Source organism: Chenopodium album, chromosome 16 (assembly GCF_948465745.1).
Source record: "Chenopodium album chromosome 16, dcCheAlbu1.1, whole genome shotgun sequence".
Classification (NCBI taxonomy): Eukaryota; Viridiplantae; Streptophyta; class Magnoliopsida; order Caryophyllales; family Amaranthaceae; genus Chenopodium; species Chenopodium album.
Window position 1 is genome coordinate 4,741,400 of NC_137849.1, and position 23,253 is coordinate 4,764,652.

General features: G+C 35.7%; 3 protein-coding genes across 3 annotated transcripts in view; 2 read left to right on the forward strand and 1 right to left on the reverse strand.

Moving 5' to 3' along the window:
• The window catches only part of LOC145586119 (superoxide dismutase [Mn], mitochondrial-like), a 62,913-nt gene extending 51,645 nt beyond the window's left edge, over nucleotides 1–11,268 (forward strand). The window contains exons 2-7 of the mRNA XM_081642865.1: nucleotides 6,760–7,094; nucleotides 8,246–8,292; nucleotides 8,379–8,504; nucleotides 8,591–8,647; nucleotides 8,868–8,945; nucleotides 10,905–11,268. Of these exons, the coding sequence (XP_081498991.1) occupies nucleotides 6,800–7,094; nucleotides 8,246–8,292; nucleotides 8,379–8,504; nucleotides 8,591–8,647; nucleotides 8,868–8,945; nucleotides 10,905–11,003 (702 nt within the window). The 5' untranslated portion in view covers nucleotides 6,760–6,799 and the 3' untranslated portion in view covers nucleotides 11,004–11,268. The remainder of the gene's footprint in view (nucleotides 1–6,759; nucleotides 7,095–8,245; nucleotides 8,293–8,378; nucleotides 8,505–8,590; nucleotides 8,648–8,867; nucleotides 8,946–10,904) is intronic.
• A 3,255-nt stretch (nucleotides 11,269–14,523) lies between these two features.
• LOC145586123 (small ribosomal subunit protein eS26z-like) lies at nucleotides 14,524–17,305 on the forward strand. The gene is made up of 5 exons (XM_081642871.1): nucleotides 14,524–14,651; nucleotides 14,750–14,842; nucleotides 15,250–15,334; nucleotides 15,444–15,577; nucleotides 17,051–17,305. Exons 1-5 carry the CDS (start codon nucleotides 14,649–14,651, stop codon nucleotides 17,123–17,125), a joined length of 390 nt encoding a protein of 129 aa, XP_081498997.1. The 5' UTR covers nucleotides 14,524–14,648; the 3' UTR covers nucleotides 17,126–17,305.
• A 670-nt stretch (nucleotides 17,306–17,975) lies between these two features.
• LOC145586122 (uncharacterized) lies at nucleotides 17,976–23,169 on the reverse strand. The gene is made up of 6 exons (XM_081642870.1): nucleotides 22,581–23,169; nucleotides 20,655–20,855; nucleotides 20,461–20,560; nucleotides 19,066–19,272; nucleotides 18,890–18,952; nucleotides 17,976–18,581 (listed from the first exon to the last, which is right to left on the reverse strand). The coding sequence occupies exons 1-6, from the start codon at nucleotides 23,165–23,167 to the stop codon at nucleotides 18,438–18,440; spliced, it is 1,302 nt and encodes a 433-aa protein (XP_081498996.1). The 5' UTR covers nucleotides 23,168–23,169; the 3' UTR covers nucleotides 17,976–18,437.
• Nucleotides 23,170–23,253: the final 84 nt, after the last annotated feature.

Sequence of the window (23,253 nt, forward strand, 5' to 3'; positions counted from 1 at the left end):
ATTTCAGTTTAATAAAATTAATTTAAGTTCAGTAATAATTAAAGTTCAGCAAATATAATTTTGTTTTAGTAAAAATAATTTCAGTTTAGCAAAAATAAGGTGAAGTGAACGGGGTCTTGTCCCATTTAGTTTCGTCCTGCACTTTAAATTGAATTTACAATCAAGTTTATCTTTCAATTTGCAACATGACTATTTTTAGTCTTAGATATTTATTAGTGATATCTACATTTAGGCCCTCGTTTGGTTTGAGGTAAAATATTTTCAATGAAAAATTAGTTTTAAGCTCAGTTTGGTTTGATGTAAAATGTTTTTATAAATAAAATGAATTTTCCATTTAAAATTTTTGTTACAATTTAACAACTAAAACATAAACGATTCTCTCTCTAAACTTTTCCTCTCTTCTCTCTCTTGTCCCAACAACCAGCAAACCCTAAGGAACTCGCAGGAGTTCCGGCGCTGCAGTTGTACTCCGGCGAGTTTCTATTCCATTTCTCCTCTGTTTTTCTCACAAATTCCTCCTCCACTCACAAACGAATTTTTCTTTTTCCTTAGCCTTTTCTCTCTCAATTTATTCTTAGATTTTTTTTAAAGGTGTGTTTTTAGGGGTTTATCCCAGTTAAGAAGACGAGGGGAGAGTGCTTTTGATCCACAAGTTCATGTCAAAGGAAGATTTCCGCCGGTGAAACAAGGGCAAAGGGCTAGGCCTAACGCCGTCGTCAGTGGTCATTGGTGGTTTTGATCGTGACGGAAACGGTGAAGTTAGGGTTAGGGTTTCGGGTTCCTTGCGTTGGATGGCTAGGCCTAACGTCGCCGCCGTCAAGAGTGGTTGTGACGGAATCGGTGAAGTTAGGGTTAGGGTTTTAGGGTCTTTGCTTTGGGTAAGGGTCGTTGGGCTGCCCCTTTAGTTTGTTTTTCTTAACTTTTTCTTTGGTATAAGCTTTGTTACTACTCCTGTTGTGATGTGGGAGTTTCTTTTCTGGCTTTTGTTGTTCTTCTCTGTTAGTTGTATTTCCATTGTTAGTAGTATTTTTTTTGGAAGTTTGGTGTCTTTTGGGTTAGTTGAGTAGACCCGTGGTGCTTCTCTCACTTTAAGGTGGGATGGTCTTTCATTATTCGGAGGTTTCTTTTGGTACTTGGTTTTCTAAAGGATAAAGGAGTGTTGTTGTGGGAGCTATGGTTTGTATTAGTTTCTCCGAAAAGGATTATAAGGTTTTTTAATGCCTTTTTTGGTTTTAGGGTCTTGGTTGTAATTGTCGGTAAAGAGGTTGTTGATGTTTTATGGTCTATGTCAGTGTCCTATTCCGATTTCAAATGTCGGAAGATCTTTAGAGAATTGACTATGTCTAATTCTCTTGATATTTTAGCAATGGTTTTTCAAATCATTGCCTTGAAGGCGGCTCCCCAAATGCAAAGTTTGGGGGTTCATAGCATGTCTTCTGTAGTCCCTCTTCTTAAGCAGGGGCTACATGTACCTGTTTACGGTACGGGGTCGCAAGTTACGACTCGTTTTATCCGGTGTGGCCATGACACTCTCTTTTTACCAACCCTTTCGTCTCTATGGGTTTTGCCCTTCAACAACAATGTTTACTTCGTCCTTATTTCAACTGTGGTGCCTATTAAAAAGTATGATCCAAGACAAGCATATTTGGTAACAAATAATCAAGACTTGTCAATAAAAAAGTTTTTAAGTTTTTGCTTTTGTTTATGTTGGTTTGTAAGAGCTAGTTTGGTTCGTTTAAATGTTTCGTAGTTTGTAATAGTTGAATTTGCTATTGTAAAAAAAAAAAAAAGATAGGGTGGAAAATAATTTTTTTCATAGAAAGTTGCAAGTGGAAAACATTTTCCTTCACAAAATCAGAAAAGCTACATTTTCCTCCCTCCTCCTTACCTTCCTTTTACTTTCCTCTCATATATCTTCTCATCCTCAATCCAATTTTTTTTTCTTTGACTTTCCTTGTATGCCAGTAAAACTAATTTACAATTGTGCTTTTACTTGAAAATATGTTTTCTATGAAAACTAATTTTTCATTGAAAATATTTTACATCAAATCAAATGGGCCTAATCTTAAAAAGTCTTCACTTTGAGTTCACCATCTGTTTCTATTGTTCTCACTAATATCAAGAAAGAAACATGAGGAGATTCTCGTTGGCAAGATTGTTACGATTGAGATTTGTTGGCAAGATTGTTAGATTCAGATTTCATTTTGGACAAGTGAGAATGAAGGATATGATAATTGAATGTGTAATATTGGTTTGGATAATTTGAGAATATGCATGATAGAAATGATATAATTTGATAAATTTACTAATTGTCTAATTTGAGAATATGCATGAGAATATTGGTACCGTGTCAGGCCGCTACTAAAGGTGGGCACGGGCCGTGCCGGCACGGGCCCGGCATGACGCCGGCACGGCGGCCCACCAGTGGGCCGTGGGCCGTGCCGTGAACACAAAGTTCGGAAAATGGCACGGGCACGGCGGGCGGCACGAGACCCGGCACAGCACAGCACGGCCCGTGCCTAGCCGTTGGAAGTAGCCGTTTTCCAACAGCTATAAAACGGCTCTAAAATGGCTATTTTTCCCACCCAAAATCCCTATAAATACCTCACTTCTTCCTCCAAAATTTTCACAATTCATCAACTCATCTCTTCTCTCTTATTCTCTAATTTTCTTATTCTCTAATTCCTACAATCTTACTCTCTTTCTCTTTTGTGCAAAGAAAAAAAAAATCCTACTCTCTTATAAATTTTACATTTTTACTTTTATTAGTCTACTACCAAAATTATAAAAAAAAAAATCTTATATTTACACTCGGGAAATTATAAATTCGGGATCGGGAAATTATAAATTTGGGAAAGCAATTGAAGCTTCATTGTAAGATCTAACTCAACTTTATTTTAATTTATTATTATTATTATTATTATTATTTATTATTTATTATTATTATTATTATTGTTATTGTTATTATTATTGTTGTTGTTGTTGTTGTTGTTGTTGTTGTTAGTATTATTATTGTTGTTATTGTTTTCTTGGAAGTTGGAATAACTTAATTATATAAAAACTACTTTCTATTTTTATTGTGGATAATTTAGATTGTTAGTGAAATCTGTCTAAGGCGGGACTTGGGCTCTGGACAACGTCGTTCCTAACCTCTCCTACCTGGGATCTCATTGACCTAAGTAATCTACTATTATTATAATTATTTTTGAAAACTTAATTTATATAAAAACTACTTACTAATTCTTATTGCTATTGTTATTATTATTGTTGTCAATTGTTATTATTATTGTTATTGTTAATTTGTTATTTGTATTATTATCGTTGTTGTTATTATTATTAAATATCATGGCATCAAACCCGAACACTTCCTCCTCCTCTAGAAAAGCCAAGTAAAAACGTAGGGAATCACCAAACCCAAACACTTCAATGCCCCCCTTAACACCTTTCCCTCCCCTAACATGCCCTTTCACTCCCGTAACATGCCCTTTCCAAACACTTCCACCCCTTTCTTTCATCCCCAAACCACGGGAGGGCACGAACAAATGGATGATATGGCTCCTTGGACTATGCCTAGTTCGGGATTTCAACAAACCCATTTCTCACCTCATTTATACGGATCACAACATGAATTTTCTATTCCTAGTAACCAAGGTAGCCAAAAACAAGCCTCCGGGTCGAGTGAACAATCCATCCAAATGCCTAACACCCAAAATCCTAACATATTAGAGTGGTGTACCGAAGAGGAATTTGCTCAAACCAACCGAAAGAGTGAAGTTTGGGCACATTATCAATTGAGTAAAAATGGAACCAAAGCCCGGTGTCGGACTTGTAGTAAAATTTTCTCGGCCGATACCAAGGGAGGGACGGGACACCTTAGTAGACATTCAAAAAGATGTGGTGGACCATCTAATGATCCAACCCAAACCAAAATTTCTCATTTCCATCCACAAGGCTTCACTTATAGTTATGAGAGAGATAGGGATGAACTTGGGAGAATGATTGTACATGCCGAACAACCTTTTCTTTTCACCGAAAATGATGCCTTTAACAACTACATTAACCGAGCACTACAACCCAAACACAAAAAATCTCCCGAAAAACCGTTCGATCTGCTGCCATGAAGAATTATCAAGAGTATAAATTGAAATTAGTAAATGAATTGGCTAATCTTCCTAGTAGAGTTTCTTTAACTACCGATGCATGGGATAGTGGATACGGACTTCACTATTTATGTGTTACTTGTCATTGGTTGGATAATGATTGGTTGTTACAAAAACGCATCATTCATTTTAAAATGCTTGAATACCCTCATACCGGTCTCAACATTTCTCATCATTTAATGGAAGCCATTGATGCATATAGTCTTAGGGATAAAATCATGTCTATGACTTTCGATAATGCAACTTCTATGACATATAGTGCGAATTTGGTTAAACCCCAATTGATCGATTTAGTATTAGATGGAGAAGCACTTCATATTAGATGCATTTGTCATGTTCTTAACTTGTGTGTGAAGGATGGAACACAAGCAATTGGTCCATTTTATCACAAAATAAGGAATGCTATTATGTCTATTAATAGCTCTAACTTGAGATATCAAGAATGGAAAGGTTTTTGCAGGAAACAAAGGAGAAAGACTATAAAAATAGCACTGGATTGTCCAACTAGGTGGAACTCCACCTATGAAATGTTGAGTCGGGCAATCGAGTACAAGGTTGATTTAACACTTTTTTATAATATGAAATTTCCACAATGTGCTTTACTAGAAGATGATTGGGCTAATTGTGAAAAATATATGAATTTGTTACAATTACTATATAGTATGACACATTGTTTTTCTTCTGTATATAATCCTTGTTCCCATTCTTTTCTTAGCAATGCATGTTTACTTGCACAACTTTTTGCCGAACATCGATCACAATTTGAATATCATAGATTTCTTCCATCTATGGAAGAAAAATGGCGTAAATATTACACTGATATTCCTATGATTTATATTTTTGCTTCTATTTTAGATCCTAGGCAAAAATATGATGGCACTTTTTTATTAATTGATATTTATTATAGTAACATGAATTTGGAAGATGATGTTGAAAATTTTAAAAATAAGGTGACTAATGAGTTTTTCTCTTTATATAGAGTTTATGAAAGTAAATATGGAACCGTGTCTCGATTTGCCCCTTCTCAAACATCCAAAAGCATAAGTAAACGGGCCAAAGGTTTATTTGCACAAGCTGCTAACATGATGTCCAAGTTTTCAGGTACGGAATCAACATCAACTAGGAGAACACAAAGCGATGTTTCGGAGTTGCAAATGTACCTAAGTTACGACTTCATGAAAGGCATGGACGATGAAGAGAAGTTTGGCCTCGACATCCTTGATTGGTGGAAATCACAAACCATGAAACATCCAATTTTGTCGGCAATGGCTCGTGATATTTTTGCTATCCAAGTCTCCTCCGTTGCCTCCGAAAGAGCTTTTAGTGCGTCGGGACGGGTTTTAGACGATAGAAGAACAAGACTAAAACCCGAAACACTTGAAATGTGTGTTTGCTTCAAGGATTGGTTGGATGCCAAAACTCGTTCTCAAGATCGTACTTATGCACAAAACGACGATGATGAAGGAACGTCGACTTCTTTTAGTTCTCATACTTCTCAATCAACTCAATTGGCCGATGACCTTGAACCACAAGAAGACGAAGACGAACAATAATAATTACATTATTACATATTTACATTATACACTATTGTACAATTTTTGTATTATCGAACTTCGTATTCCGTATAATAAATGAAGTTATTCACCAAATATTGTACGATTTTTAATTATCATTAATTATTTGTATTATCGATTTATCGTACCGGCTACCGGCATATAATAAACTAAGTTATTCTTCAATTTTTTGTGTTTTCGAATTATCGCACTCGTAATTTTTTTTTTTATTATATGCATTGTTGTTTTTTGCTAAATTAATAAAATTGTTTTTATTTGTTTATTTAAACTTAAACATAATTAGATAAATAATTTATATAACCTTAATTAAAATAAAGTTGTTCAAAATAAAATATATTAACATTAACATAAACATAAATTAATCACATTATTTATATAAAATTAAGTTGTACTAAAAAATATATATATATCGTTTTTTATTTACATTTATTATTTTAAAAAAAAAAAATTGGCACGGGCCCGCGGCCCGGCACGGCACGGCCCGCCAGGCACGTGGGTCGTGATGTGCCGTGGGCTGGGGTGTGCCAAAATTAGGCACGGCACGGCCCGCCGCGGCGCCGGCATGGCACGCCCCCCACCGCGGCACGGCCCGTTGCCCATGTTTAGCCGCTACCATACCGTGCCCGTGTCGCTCGCGGGCCGGCCTGCCCATGCCTAGCTCTACACTAAAGTACTAAACTAAGGGCTTGTTCTTATTTATTGAACTGAGCTGAACTAAATTGAATTGATTGAAGCTGAACCGAAATGAATATTTTATGAGAGAAAGAAATTAGAAACTGAACTGATTAGAGCTGAACTTTAAGTGAATTGAAAATAAGTTGAATAGAACCTACCCTAATACTAGTAGGAGTTTGGAGTAGCTCTTAGAAAGACGACGTGGACAAAATATAAGGGTGCCATCTAAACCCACACCCAAATGTCCAAAACCAACAACTTCCTCATAGTCTAACGCCACTTGTACCTTCCCTTTATAATCCACACCAGCAGCCAGCATCACCTTTCTCCACTCTCTCTCCTCCTCCCCCATTTCCAACCGAAGCTCCTCGAAAAAAAGCTTCGACAAAAATGGCGCTTCGAACTCTGATGACCAGGAAAACCCTAGCTTCTGCATCTTCAAACCAAGGTCTTCTTCTTCAATGTCGATCGTTGCAGACTTTCTCTCTCCCTGATCTTCCGTACGACTATGGCGCTCTTGAGCCTGCCATTAGCGGCGAAATCATGCAGCTTCATCATCAGAAGCATCATCAGACTTACATCACTAACTACAACAAAGCTCTTGAACAGCTCGATGATGCTATTGCTAAAGGCGATGCTTCGTCTGTCGTCAAGCTTCAAAGCGCCATTAAATTCAATGGCGGAGGTTCGATTCTCTCTCTCTCCTCTTTAATTTTTCTTGTGCTTTAATTTTTCATGTTATGAGCTCGGATTCTTGATTTTTCTGGAATTTGAATTTGTCTAGAAGTTTTCATTAATTTGACTTTATTAGATACGTGTCGTACAACGATGATGAAATGTTCTTGATTTTTTCACGATTGCTCTAACTTTCGATTTCGATTTCGATTGTAGTAATTGTTTGAGAGATTCAATATAGAATTTGGATACTTAAATGCAAATCTTAGTTGTTTGTGATAATTTCTAATATGATACGGAGTAGTTTTTATTCATCAGATTATAGATTGGAGACATATGCTATATGAGAACAATTTTAATTTCTTTCACTGTGAGATTCATTAAGCTCTTATTGTATTTTGAAGTCTTCAGTTGTATTTCTGTGAATTAAAAGCATTACTTCTTTTGTGATAAGATTTTAACTCATTTGATTGCAAATTGGAGTTATATGAGTAAACAGTTTTGAATTCCTTCAACCGATTAGAGTCATCTTTCACAGTTTCGCTGTGAAATTTGTACAGCTCTTATCAAATTACGAAGTCTTCAGTTATATGGCTGTGAATTAAAACTTGAAAGTGAAGTCTATGTGACCTTAAATTATGTGGTGGTGGAATGTTGGAATTGACTTCCTTAGGTTGCAAAAGTCAAGGGGGAGGGGAGGGTATGAGCAATACTTGATACTTTGGTAGATATGAGAGGTTTTCTCAACGCCACTGCTCTGTGAGAATCTGTTGAAACAGGTTTCATCAAATTTGTTTTCGAGTGTTACGAGGTTGAAAAAGGATTGAAGAAGATTGAATCTACAAAGTGCGAGCAGCAAGGCGGACAATTACTAGCTTGTGTCTAGTGTTTTCCGAAGCTGTCTTGTTGCCATTGTACTTGCAGATTGCGGTCTTCCAAGAATCTTAACTGCTTCTGTATTATGCTTCCTGCCGGAATTTTAATAGTTGATCAACTGATTGATTTTATGCATTGTCTCCTACATTGTCTTTTGGCATTATAATATTATATGTATAATTATTCCATGATGTTTCAATGTTTTCTTTGCTTCCTACAGATCCTACCTTTTAATCAGTGTTTTATTCATATCTTTGAGTTGATTTTGGACAAATTTAATGGCAGGTCATGTAAATCACTCTATTTTCTGGAAGAATCTTGCTCCAATTAGTGTAAGTGTCAGTACTGAGATATTATTGTTATCTAGTTTGTGTGAAATTAGACAGATGATGTAAATGATATCATGACATTGTTGCAGCAAGGAGGTGGTGAGCCTCCAAAAGCTTCACTGGGTTGGGCAATTGATTCAAACTTTGGCTCTCTGGAAGCTCTTATCCAGAAAATGAATGCAGAAGGAGCTGCCTTACAAGGTTCTGGATGGGTGGTAAGTTTCAGTCTTAGAAACCTTTAGTTGACCTTTCTTCTTTTACCCCTTCTTAACTGTGTGATAATCTGTATTCATTGGAGCAGTGGCTTGGACTTGACACACAGTCGAAGAAGCTTCTTGTTGAAACCACTCCAAATCAGGTGAATGCCAGAGGCCCCAGATTGTTTTCTTTAATTAATAGGAGCAAAGCTTGAAATTTCTTGTGTTTCTAACGTGATTTTCTTAGAAGGAAATTCCTTTGTACTCAAATTAAGACAGAGTGATACTGTGATAGTATCCTCTTTCATTTGCATGTTGGCTGTTGGGTTTTTCTAGTCTGTATGGTTGTTTATGACAGCTATTTTTTTTTTATTGTGTCAGGACCCTCTGGTAACTAAAGGACCAAGTTTGGTTCCTATACTTGGTATAGATGTGTGGGAGCATGCGTATTACCTGCAGGTAGTTCTTTAAAGATATTCTCTTTTTCTTTTTTTTTTCCTTTTTATTTTAATGATTTGAGCGTTTTTGGTCTCTAATATTGGACTCTCGCTTGTATGTGGTAAAAAATTTTCATTATTTGTCCTTCGTAGAAAACCTGCAGAATTTTTCTTCGCGTTTTCCTTCTTGGTTTACTTTATATATTGATGAAGCAAGCAGAAAGTTGTAGTTTGTTCACATCAAATTGTTATTTTTAACCAGATTGCACTTCGTATATTCTATTTTATGGTAATGAAAAAGATATAAACTGATAATGGGTCATGAGCTCATGACTGGCCTTTCTGGGAAGCGAATCTCTATTCAGCCTAGTCAAAGTTCCTATGCCTCCATTGGCTGCATTATGAGCTCGTGACTTTTAAAGCTTGCAGACAGAGGAACCTCCAAACTGTACTAAATATTTCTACACAGCAATAACTGCTCACATTTTAGCTCTCTCCTTATCTTGGTGATTCTTGGCATTTCTTTAGTTAGCTTGTCTCTGGGAAGCAGTCCTTTATTAAATAGGGGTGAGACTGTGCGTTTGGATCTTTTTAAACTTTACTTCAGAAAAATTACTATTGTGCAATGTGCATTGTTTAAGGATGTAGGGGCTTGCCATCTAGATGAGTCCTTGTAAGGTTATGTAATGGATGTGTATCTTTTGATAGATAAAGCTGAGCGCTAGTAAACCTCTTGAAGTCAACATACCAAAATGGTCTTAGAAACCGGTTGCACAGCATAGAATATGTAATAGGCCTTTGAGGTAACAAGCTATGGGATTTTTAAAAAGTGCCAGCATAAAAAGTTTACAAGCTATGGGTTTTCATCTTCTATTTTTATTTTATTAGGCATCAGGAATTTGAACCTTTGAGGCAGATGTTGTTGAAGCAAGTATTGAGTGTCTGCGAGGTGGAATGCATGTTAGTCTGAGCTATCTACCGTAGGATTCCACTTCCTCTCAAGTATGCGGAAACAGAGCATGTCAATATCCCTACTGAATTAGATGAACAACTAAAGTCGTTTTATAACATACTAACATAGACAACAAAGAGATTCATCTCTAACCCCCATGCTCCTCAAAGGGGTTATTCAATGCCCCAAGTACCTTTGCCATTAAGAAGCCCTTTATATTCCACGCATCATTCCTTCCCTCAACTCTATAACCCGATAAAATATTTAGCGTATAATCTTCTTCAAAAATTACTCACCCCTGTGATTCCGATTGAATTTCAGCTTCAGATATATCTCATTTCTTTTGATCAATGACAATAACAAAACAAAGATAGATGAGAAGGGGAAAGTGGGAGGAGGGATGGGGGAGCAGAGAGGAAACCTTCAAACTTATGTCAAATTACATAGCCCTAATTTCTTCCTCACTTCACCAAGCAAGGTCAAAGCCAAATTTGATTGTTAAGTCTATTTCTCTAATGCCTTCCTCTAATTTGATCCTCTTTATACAACCGGAATGGGGTAGACTTGCAGAGAGGAAGAGCCCACCACCCATTTTGTCCTCCCCTGCAAAATCGCTGAACCAGGACCTTGCCTACTGTCCCAGTTGATGCCTTAGGAGCCAAACTGCTGGCATGCTTTCCTGCTTGCAATGACTTCAAACGAGTAGAGGATCTATGTTTTCTTGTGGACAAACTTATTGATTAAAGGCCATTTAGCGTCTACCAAAGACATCAAATTTAAACCAATAGCATGAGTATAAGAGAACAAAACCAAATCCTTTTTTCTAAAAAACTTAATCTTGCTAATTTCTAACTTAATTTGCAAATAATTCTTTCTTGTTTTGGAAATCTAATGTCCTCTATGCTCCATGCATGTTATTTTCCTGTCTTGCATATATGAACATAAGCTAGCCTTTTGTGTATCTCAATTTATAAAATGGTTATTGGTTCTGGCTTTTGTTGACATTTCTGCTGTTTTTCCCTCTTGCAGTACAAGAATGTGAGACCTGATTATCTGAAGAACATCTGGAAGATTATGAACTGGAAATATGCAAGCGAGGTGTATGAAAAAGAATGCCCCAGCCACTAAGCTGTTACATACCATCATTTGGCAGAGGAATAAATATAATGCTTTAGAAAGAGAGGAAAGCCATGTTGTGGAGGTCTGCTTTGCTGTCTCATCACAAACAGGCTTGCTTTCCTCTCCAGGGTCTCGTAATCCCGTTTCAATGTTCTGTGTTTTTGACATATTAATAAACTTGTCTTAACTACTGACACTCACTGAGGCTTTTTCATGTAGATTGTGTGCAGATCTTCTGTTCCTATTTACTCCATATGTTATTTTTCCTTCCAAAGTCTGTTAGTCAGTACACCATAGTATGTGGTTATGTGATATCGGGTGAGATACCCGTTCTTGCTGCTTCCAAAGTTCCAAGAGTAGCTCCGTACAGCACCCAAGCTTAGTAATCATCCTACTTGTACAGCAAAAGCTTATGTCATGCTATCCTACAATTTCTGTTATGCCATGCTTTAAGTTCAGAGAACAGCAAACATATCACGTCTTCTGTCTTCCCTTGTTCCCATCAGAATGTCGATATGTTATTGTGGACAAGTGCAGACGCGTAGACTGCATAATTTATGTCCTTAACTCGTTCCTGAGCTTTTGCTAAACTTGAACACGATATTCAAGATAAGCCATATTTCTGTGAGCTGAATACAGTCTTGGACTTTAGGCAATGACTTGTAGGGTGATTTTGAGCGTCATGTGTCGCATTAGCATCACTCATATACTCCGTTGGTTTTTTTATTGGCATGTATTCTCAAGTGCTGGTTTATGTCACAGTGGCTACTGTAGTGCCTCATTTCCCTTGCTAGTGATTGTAAGATGTGGAATTCAATTATAAGAAATTCATAAAATCATAAATGTGTATTATTGTTCGTAACAATAAAATTGGTATAATTATCTATAAATACGGCTTAGCATAAAAATGAGCAAATTCAAGTTTATCAGAATGAGAAACGTGAGTTGTTTATCAAGGGGTAAAGTTGTACTTTCATCTGAAAAAGTAAGGGCAATAGTGTCATTAGAGATGAACGTTTTTAGGTGACGGCGTTAGGTAAAATTGGTCAAATATTTCTCTCTCTTCCTTTTAATTTCTCTCTCCTCTATCCTCTTCTAATTTCTCTCTCTTCTTTACTTCATACGAGTTGAGCTACCATCCACCATAGAAGACAATTGGAGGTGGGCCACAACTACTTGAGAATTCAAACCATTGTAGTGGTGCAATTTCTAGAGAACTCGAACCTTTCCACTAAGGGTTAACCATACCATTCTTTTCACCCTTTTCAATTAGGGTTTTTGTTTAGATCGGCGGCAAAGCCGTCGATAATGTGGTGGTGAAAGTGGTCTGGTGTTCACGAGCTACGAATGGTGAAAGTAAATGGAGGATCAGTAAGTAGGTGAAGGAGGAAGAAGAGATGTTGCTTTAGAAGTTAACGTCACGTTAACTTTGCTGTTACGAAGATTCATAAATGCCAACTGGCAAGTTAGAGAAAATATATTATAAAAATACAATTTACGGAAAACGAGGTAACTTATTTACTTCTTTGCCATTTGATTTACAAAAAAACGTTTATCATTTTGAGTAACCGGGGCTTCCTCGCATAAAAATAACTAAAAGAAACTGCTTAGTTCATTTCTTATTACTTACGGAGTACAAATCCCCTCAAAAAAGATGACGGAGTACAAATTCCCTCAAAAAAAATTACGGAGTACAAATTTACAATAGTAAGGTGTGTTACAAAGTAAAAGAAAAAAATTATAAGATAGGGATTGGTCAATTGAATTATTGCAATTGAATATAATTGTAAGACAAAATTGTCAAGCTTAATTTTGATGTTTGAGTCCTCAACAACTCATAAATAGTACATTCCTACTTCTCTCTATTATGCGAGAAATAAATTCTAGAAGTAGGAATGTAATTTAGGGACTTATAGAGTATGAATGATACCTCGACAACACCATGTCCTTATAATAGATGTTCTAAGCACACACAAATACATTCTTCTAGTGCTCGAGAACGGGGTAAGAAGACTAGATTGCATGATATTAGATGTTTAAGCACACACAACTTTGATCACAATTATCTTTAGTTTTGTATTAATATGATTTATAAAAACTTATCCAACTAAGGGCCTATTCACATTTACTTAATTTCAGTTCAGTTCAGTTCAATTCAACTCCAATCAGTTCAGTTCAGCTTCAATCAGTTCAGTTCAGTTCAGCTCCTAATTTCCCTCTCTCGTAAAATATTTATTTCAGCCCAGTTCAGTTCAGTTCAGCTCCAATCACTCCAGCTCAGTTTAGTTTAGTTTAGTTTAGTTCAGCTCCAATCAGTTCAGTTCAGTTCAGTTCAATTCAGCTCACTTCAGTAAATGTGAACAAGCCCTAAATCTACGGTCTACCTATTAACTTTGGTGATCTTATACCGGAAACTAACTTATCCGAGAATACTTGGGAAGCATCTTATGTAAGTCGTATTCTTTCTTGTTCATCAGTCTGCCTTTCACTTGTTGAAAGTTGAGATGCTCCTTGACATGATTCATCTTTGGACAAAATATGAAGTTTTTTTTTGAACGAATACAAAATATGAAGTTTAACTACATGAAATCGTGAAAAACAAATGGATTTTATCTATCTATCTATCTATTACATAATTCTAAAAGCGAATCTAGGAGGAGACGTGGCAAAACACTATTAAAAATTTTCCCTCCAAAATTAGATTTTTAAAAAAAAATTAAAAACATTGCTATATAAAAATAAAGTTTGTATTTAAATTATAACTTTTACTTTATACGAAGTACAAAACTTCTGTCCTAAAAAAAAATACAAAACTTCTAAAATTATCAACTTGCATATATAACTATTACATACAAGTATTTAAATATTTTATCTCATATGTTTTAATATATTTTATGCGTTTTAGGGCCTGTTCTCTTCAACTTAATTCGGTTTAGTTCAGTTCAGTTCTTAATTTCCTTTTTTCATAAACAATTCAGTTCAACTCAGATGAGTTCAGTTCTTAAAATCAGAACAAACCCTTAATACCTGGTTAATCAGTTCATTATATTTACTACCTCTATTACATATTATGTGGAACTTTGGAATTTTTTATATCTCACAAATAATAGCCAAAAAGTGCACATAATATTTTTTTTTTTGAAGAAAAAAAAAGTGCACATAATATGTAACAGAGGTAGTATATACTTTTAAATAATTATATTCGTTATTTTAATTATTTAATTCCGTGCACTCCGTATTAAAAATACAATCTTTATACCAAAAATTCCAGTTTGATTACTTACACTTTTGATTAAATATCACCTATTTTCAAGTTTTTTGCACACCATTACTAATAATAGGGTTTTTTTTGTTTGTTTTTTATTTTATTTTTTTTTAAGGGAAGGCTTATCATATTTTTTTTTTTTTAAAAATCTTTGCAAAAAAATGCTTATTAATTTTATTTTTTTTTGGAGCAAAATGCATATTAATTTTGAGACATCTTATTATTATTTTCCTTTATTTTTTTTTCTCCACAATCTTAGAGTAGGGAATGCGAGGGTAAGTGAGTGTCCAATATAAAAACCCCTCACACATTTATCACTTTTGAAACCCTAATTACTCAGAGAGCGCAGCTGCAGCCTGAGGAGAGAGAATCATCTTCTACCTTCAACAATGGTGATCTTCTCCATCTCTCTCTCTTCATCTGAAACAATGGTGAATTTTTCCTTAATCTGAAAATCTCTTTGTTAACTTCTTCTGTGTTTTAATGGCAGACTTTCAAGCGAAGGAATGGAGGTCGCAACAAGCACGGCCGTGGCCATGTCAACTTCATTCGCTGCTCTAACTGCGGCAAATGCTGCCCTAAGGTCTTCTTTCTCTCTCCTCTCGTTTTCTCGCTGATTTTTGATTATTTTTTCGATTTTTGTTTAATTTTCGATTTTTTTTTAATGAATCTGTGAATGTATGAAATGGCGGTTTTTGAAATTCGGTATGAATTTGTACGTCTGTTTATGTTTCTGGATTTTGTTGTTTGATTCTATGAATTTGCAAAGGATCGTAATATATTTTGTATGTTTGTTTAACGTAATCAAGGTGTAATTTTTCTCGATGAATCGAAAGTAATGTTCAAATGAGTTTTGATAGTTTGATATACCGATAATTATATCAATTACGAAATAAATATGCTTGCAATTTGGTTAATTTGCAGAAATGTGAGGGTTAGTGTCGTCTTTTGAGCGTTAATGTTTTGTTGTTGGATTTTGGTTGTGTGAAGGACAAGGCCATCAAGAGATTTATTGTGAGGAACATTGTTGAACAAGCTGCCGTTCGTGATGTTCAAGAAGCTTGTGTCTATGATGGTAACTCTCTCCTGTTCTGTGTAATCTGTAATGTGAATGTGTCGAGTTCTTATGTGAAGTCGAGTTGTCTTTGTTGACCGCTTGTGGATTTGTGTGTGTAATTTTGAAGGGTACACACTCCCAAAGCTGTACACCAAGATGCAGTATTGTGTTTCTTGTGCTATCCACTCCCATGTAGTGAGGGTGCGATCTCGCACTGACAGGAGGAAACGTGACCCACCACAGCGTTACACTAGACGCAAGGTACCCATTTCATTTGCTGATTGATATATTTATTTGGTTGCTTATTATGTGTACTGCATGGCATCTAAATTGGTGTATGTGCTTAAAATGATACTCTTGGCTTTTGGGTTTGTTGGTGATAATTGTAATTAATTGTTCCTGCCCTGGGCTAATTAGAAGTTTAGAACAGTGAAAATGTGAGGAGTGGAAATGATTTTAGGTACTCATTTTGTGTGCATATCTCTGATCAATTCAGGTCTGAATTTTGTAGTTAGATGTTCCTTTATAGCTATGCCTCCACTGTTATGTAGAGAGTGTGACAGATTCATGTGTTTGGTGGCTTGCTAAGCAGTATATGTGGGGAAAAACTGCATTAAACCTTATGTTCCGTAAAAAACTCCCGCAACTTGGGTCATTTTGACACTTAACAGTCTTAACCTTTGAAATTGCTTGTGTCATGTTAACAATTTAATCTCACTGTGTCAGGAATTGTGACTTTTTCCTTACGACCCAATCTTAATGGGATGCTTAACCATCATCTATGACTTGCAACTTGTTATCTATGCCTCATAGTAGAAGAGAGTCAAATAGGCATTTTAGTGGTAGAAGAAATTGATTATTACTTAGCCCAATTTGCAAGGAAAAGAGTATTGAAACCAAAATAGTGAAGATGAAAGTATGGATTTCATATTGTGCCCATGATCTGTTATTGCCCAAATTTTTTTGATGATTGCAACTAAAAGAATCCTTTAAATTTGTGTTTCCTCCTTTCGAAGGCCAGCAATATAAGTTTTATTTTGGGTGGGATGTACTCATATATTGGATTAGGTTGGGGTAAAACAACTTAGACAAGGCTCCATTTAATCCCTCAGGTATGACATTAGCATGCATTTGTGTTGTGAATTTAGTGGCTTTTAATTCTTGTAAGCTTCTCTGCTTGGGGTGGAGATACCATCGACTTTTTTACAGGCTAAAAATTCCCAATAGATCCAAACCTTTTCTATTCATGTGTCCAAATGTACCCCTTCTATTGTATAACAGGGTGAACATCGTGGACTCTCGGCTAGGTGTATGAATAATTAGTCTTCTTATATTGAGATACTCCTTCTTGCTCAGTTTGTGGCTCAATGCCCCATGTTTGGTTTCATCAGAGATTGCCAATATGTGCTGAAGTCATGAGGACTAAACGTTAGTTTGGGGAACATGGGAAATTACAAATATATTTTGGAAAGTCATCTTTTCTATATGATAGAAGAGGTGAAACTTGCGATCGTTTTATGTGCTGTCAACCAAATTGTTATGTAATCTTTCGTATTCTGTCTACTGTGGATTGGTAAAGTCATTTTGTGTGTTTGACTTTCTGCCAAGAAGTTGAAGCCAATATCAGAGATTAATTTTGTGTAGAGTTAAATTGATTGATATGTAACTGTGTCATCTTTATCCAGTAAAGTTGGTTTATCGTCGAAGTGGTTGATTATGGTTGTGGCTTTACAGGAGGATACACCAAGGCCTGGTGCTGCTCCAGGAGCTCGCCCTGCTGCTGCTGCTGCAGGAGGAGCTCGTCCATAGAAGACAAGTCATGTTCATCGGAAGCTTTATGCCTCCAAGTTTATCCCATAGATTTTGAGAACTTTAGCTATAAGTTTTGGAACAGAATTTTTGTTATCTCAACTATATGCTTGCATTGTCTTTATTTAGTTGTCAATGAGGATGATTGTTACTCAAATATTAATGCCTCTACTTGTTTCATTAGTTGTTGTTTTCAGAGTACTTAATCTGTTATCTGCTTTCGAAGTGTCTTGTTGCCTGTGGACCATTCCGGGAGTGGTTCTACGGTTAATTAACGACAATTTGAATTTGCCTATGCATGCTGAGGTTTAATCAGCAGTACACCTGCTTGACAACAGTTACTTGCATATTCTCTACTCTAAAAGCTTTATATAGTCCTTTCTAACTAGAAGCAGTAAATAGTCTATGCATCAAAAGTACAACAGGATGACAATTGCATATTTTGTTCAATCAGATGAGCTATTCTGCTTTTACCCAGGGGTTTGTCATTTGTGTACTCTTCTTTGAGCAACTTGTGCATTGACAGTTGTAGGCATGTTAGCCAAGATATGACTAAAACAAACAAAAAAAAAAAAAAAAAAAAAACTCAGTGTTAACATGATGCATTCGGTTAAAGTGAAACTTAGTATTTGTTTAGGCGTTACATTTTATTAGTTGTTTGGATATGGACCATGAACATATACATTTTACAATGCCAAGTTTCTATGGATAGCTCAAAGCCTATTATTCTGAACTCTAAGAATACAGTGAATATAGGCACAAGATATGATGATCGATCAATCTAGACACAATAATCTAAGATCAAGGATTACAAGCTAAATTATATAAGAATCACTTCCACCAAAGACAGACCAATTGTTCATGTTACCAACAAAATTTATCACAATTATGATCCAATGAGCGAGGATTTATGCATAGGTGAAATTTTCTATCTGGTGCTTAAGCCTTAAAAATATTTTTTTAGACAAAATTTGCTGTCTGTCAGTTCAAGTACATGTACATTTACAAGGACAACTAAACATCCGAACAATGGAGCTGAAACTGTCACCCTCTCGTGCTGTCGTGCATTCCCTTGTACCTATTGAAGATAAAGAGTTTGTATTTAAAGTCAGTTCTGTGTGAGTCCTCAGTTAATCCAGTCCCTCCTCCGTTTTATGCCACAACTGGATCAGAATTGTCTGCCTTTTGCACTAGTGTCCGGCTGTCCACTGAATCAAGATGTGTTGCCTGAGATTTGCCAAGCTACAGCATCTTTCTTTTCTTCTTGTTGGAACTCCCAACTGCATGTGTTATTATGGATCAATAAGAACTTCTAAGTTCTAACTTCGGTCTGCTTCATGCATGGGTTAGTTGCCGAATTGTTAAGGTCCTTTGCAATACTAATGCAAGTAGTCATTGGACAATTTGTCTTGATCGCGTTAGATACAATATGGGATCTGCTTGCAGCATAACCCTCCTGCAAAAGAATACACCATACCTCCAAGATATCAGATTTGTCATATATAACAAGTTTGTTGACGCTTAGTTTTGCAGATGAAGTCAAATATAATGCAGCTAAAGCCAAATGCATCAAATATTTTACTAAGATGGCAACTTCTGTTGGTTCACAGGAGGCACAAAAGCCATCATACTAAGGAACCAGGCCGAGAATTTAGTTTACTTCAGGTTCAAGTCCATAATACCAAGTTAAAATCTCACTGATACAAAGCTTTTCTGCCATTAACTCATTACAGTTAAGTATAAGCAGCATATCAGAAACTATACCTTCTGCAGGGTGCTTATCAAACTTCTGAGGGACGGAGAATTTACTTTTGCACGTTTAGCTATCTGGTAGGTAATATACAAAACTAGATAAGTTAGTAAGCAGAGTTACAAACAAATTATTCAAAGTGAAGAGTTGTCATATTGCAAATATGTCAGGAGAAATTTGAATACCGTACCTGATCTATTTTGATATAACCCGATGGTAATTTTGGATCGCTTTCACCAATCATCAGGTTAATGACTTTCTCCAACTCGAGGCCCATGCCATTACCTATCCATCCCCATTGTTGAGCCAGATCTAATAACTGTGCAAGGTAGGCACCATCATGGAGTGGTCCAGTCCAAAGGGGCCCTGAGACAACAAGTGAACCACCAGAAGGCAGCTGACAGCAGACGAGAAAATTATATTACTCAACTATTGTGGTTCACCTTTCATGGCAGTGCAGACGGAGAAGTAATTTACTTTTCGTGTTCCTCGTGTACATGCCATAATACACTTGGGCAGTGTGCATTTCACATGGCCCATGGGCATATGTACGTACATTATCCGAGTGTGGTAGAGGCGTTGCTCACATCGGGCATGAAACTGGTATATAAATATATATATATATATATACAGCACAAATGTACAATGTTCTCTTTTTTTTTTTTCTCTGAAAATTCAATCCTATGAGAGGGGTGTGTTCAAAACTTTAAATGAAAAAGGTCCTAAAGACAGGGCATGCATGTTATGTGCCTCTATCGGCTCTATGTATGTCACATGCCAGCACATATGTGAATATTGGCACATGTAAGTCACGCGCTATGAAGAATTCAGTAGACGTGTATATTTTGTTTAGGCCCTTAGGCTTGTAGAGTAGGTTTGAGGGTTTCACTTATATTAAGAGTTTAGTGGGATAATAATATCCAACAAACCGTCGACTGATTAATAAATTATATCCAACAAATTGTCTGATTAGTACAAGTTGATATGGTTTACCTAACACTCTTTCTAACTCAAAATAATAGGCTATGTATGATTTAGATCAAATCTGTTCAGTTTAGATCATTACTTTCTGCCATTAAATAACAAATCAAAACAATGGTCCAGAAAGCTGCTCATCAGTAGCCAGATAAGTGATGGGGTCCATATGGGACTGATTGCATTCATTACAATAACACTTGAAAAGCGAGGAACAAAGAACACTGCTTTCAACAAGATATCAATCTATTTAGTGTAGGAAAATGCAATGTTATATCAAGCAAACTACGGAGTCATTTAAGTTTTAAGTAAGCACCATAAACATCAGTATCAATTGTACAAAGCAATAATGGACCATTTCATCAAAACTTAAAATTCACAGGACCATAAATAATGCTCCATATTCAGTATTTCTATAATAATAACAACAATAATAATTCGATATTCTTTTGACATATTATCTCCATATATTATCATGTTTGGGTTGTCACTTCATACAGATATCATAATTTGGGATCATACACAATGTCCAATTCAGTGTATTTCAGATGGGCCAATTATCGGTATTTAGCTGCTTTATTCTTTGGCTAAGTAAATGAGAAATCCATACCTTAGTAGTGCAGTTGGAGCAACAGATCTTTCCAAGCTCTTGCCAGGTAAATGTCTGAGAATTTCCACAATCACGACAGTAGCTTATGAATCCATAATGTCTGCCATCATAAGCTGCCATATTAGCTCCCTAGTATACAAAATTAAATGATCGACAGCGTTAACTAATAGTATCACAGTTCCAACAAGTATCACCTCATGTCAAATAGCCTCCCACGGTTAACTCGTAACATAACTCGAAACACAGGTCCATGGTAAGAGTAGTATGAAAAGAGAGGAGTGACATGGTATCCCATCACACACGCTTCACGAACTGCACCTCCTATTAGCATTCTTAAGCCAATCTCGTTTGGATAAGGCATTGGCCTAATATAAGCTCCATAAGAAGCTAGAGAACTAACAGGCAAAAAATAACAACACTATAAGGTTCAGATAAAAGATATTAAGTTCATTTTACAATTTATCAGAACAAGTTCAAGTAGGTTCGGATAGGTTATTATTACCCCACTCTATTTCGAGATTTTACTTCAAGACACACAAAGCCTCAAACTCTGTTTAGCTGAATGATTGTATGTACTGTACTCATCAAATTGATCATATTTATATGATATAGAGAGTAGATAAAAGCTCATATGAAGCTATCAATTTACTATGTATACCTCAATTTAAACATAATTGTCGCATTAGCATGATTCTTCATAATTATAAGATCCACAATGTAGAGACAAATTATCAAAACACAACTTAATATTCTACTTGTATTACTCACTCAGATAGCTAGCCATTTGTCAAATTACAACATTCTTTAGTAAATTTCTAATTTACACTTAAAATGCAAAATACTAGAGCTATAACTTCTATTAGCCCAACTACTCATACACATTCAAGCAATTAATTATAACATCTGTTGGACCAAACATGTCAAAATCTTCTTTTCTTTTCTTTTTCTTGATATATAGCAGTTCCAAAGATTTATATCTGATAGACCAAACATGTCCAAATCTTCTTTTCTTTTCATTTCTCGATATATTAACTATTAAGATGTGGAAAATAGACTGGGTGAGGCCTAAGAAATGAAAGGGACATAAACATGATGATTCACGTGAAATTATGGAAAATGACAAATTTAGCTATATGCCCTTTTCATTATTTATTACAGTAGTTCCCTTTTACAAAATATCTAACATATCTTAAAATTTGAATAGTCTAACATAAGCTTATCAAGTATCATTCTTTTATTGTTTGCTTTCTTACTCATCTTTTGTACTATTCTCTATCCATTTCCAAAATGTGTATCCACAATCAATAATCATTCTTGTTTCTAATAAATTAAATAAAATATTTATATTGATTTACAAAAGATCCCAATATATATTTATGGTATATATATCTAGTCACTTTAAATTACACACAATTCATTACAAAGTTGAATTTTACGTGATTATAAATGATTACGCCTATTGTGTATAATGCAATTTTGCCTAACAAACTCATCAAGTTCATGCACAATTCTAGCAATCTATCACCTTCATACTTAATTGTCTAATTAAACATCATTATAAGAATCTAACCATCAACATATCCTACTCTAGTGGCTTCTACTACTTCTCAAGATTCAAAATTATGGAATTTTACACAAGGGAAGGGGCCTAGCTAGGCTTGACTATTCAATGTACTTTCCAAACTCAAGAAAATTCAATTATGTAAGTACACATTTTCACATGAACATGACCCACAAATTTTGGCCTATAGGCTCTCCTTGATAGCTAACTTACCTCCACCCTTATCCAGTTAATCATATGAGATTTCATCTTAGTTCCGACTTTAACCAGCTAAACTAATCGACAATCTAACACCCAAACACGAATCAATGTCAATAGTAAATAGTTCATTTTTCAAAAAGGTAATGCATACAAAATAGCATCAGTCAAAAACATCTAAATGACCAACTGAGCTACAATCCAAATGGGTATAGTTGGTATACAATTATCATGCAAATAACAGTATATAGAACCACAAGGACCATTTTCACAAACAGTTGGTGGGCATTACACACACATTTTAAACACTACCAAATAACAAATTTCAATATTTGAAGATATAAAAATTAGATGTACTCACTTATGGGGACGATGTCCTCCAGCCGAGTAGCCATCAGTTGAAGTAACATAAACCAAACCATCCATTTTTATAGCATTAAAAGCCGATCTCAAGAAGCTTGTTTCACTACCAAATGAGTCAACATCAATAAAATCGAAAAAATCCCTTTGTAGATAACACTCACTCATCACTCTATTAGCATCTAAATGGGTAATTACCCATTTCTTTTTACCCTCTAAATCTTTAGGAATTTGAGACAAATTATCAATTATCAATCCCCTGTTTTCCTCATTTGCATCATTAACTAACACAAAATCGGCCCCCGATTCGGCTAAGTACCGAAGCGACCGCACCCCACAACCACACATTGCATCAAGAACCCGTAATTCGGGGTTCAAACGCTTGTAGTGGGCGGCAGAAAGGACTCCGAGGTCTCGGCCAATGAAGCTTTCGTGTCGAAAGAAGGAATCACCCACTTGGAATTGGAGACCCCTTTCGGTTTCGTAATTGGAGGATTGAATTGATGAATGTGATTTGGGGATAAAAGAAGGTGGAATTTGGGGTTTTGAAAGATTGAAGATAAAGGGTGAAAGTGAGAAAGTTTGCATTTTTGAAGATAACGATTTTTTGAGAAATTTTGGCGGGAGATTATATAAATATTTGTGTTTTTAAGAAATTGGTTTGGTTAGTTGAA

Bases quoted from the DNA above. Each gene is read 5' to 3' on its own strand.
- LOC145586123 (XM_081642871.1), top strand. The intron at 14,843-15,249 runs GTCTTCTTTCTC...GGTTGTGTGAAG, and splicing joins GCGGCAAATGCTGCCCTAAG to GACAAGGCCATCAAGAGATT. The intron at 15,335-15,443 runs GTAACTCTCTCC...GTAATTTTGAAG, and splicing joins AGAAGCTTGTGTCTATGATG to GGTACACACTCCCAAAGCTG.
- LOC145586122 (XM_081642870.1), bottom strand. From the start codon at position 23,167: ATGCAAACTTTCTCACTTTCACCCTTTATCTTCAATCTTTCAAAACCC. The intron at 19,273-20,460 runs GTATGGATTTCT...GTCTGCTGTCAG, and splicing joins GCTCCAACTGCACTACTAAG to CTGCCTTCTGGTGGTTCACT. The intron at 18,582-18,889 runs GTATAGTTTCTG...ATTCTTTTGCAG, and splicing joins TGATAAGCACCCTGCAGAAG to GAGGGTTATGCTGCAAGCAG.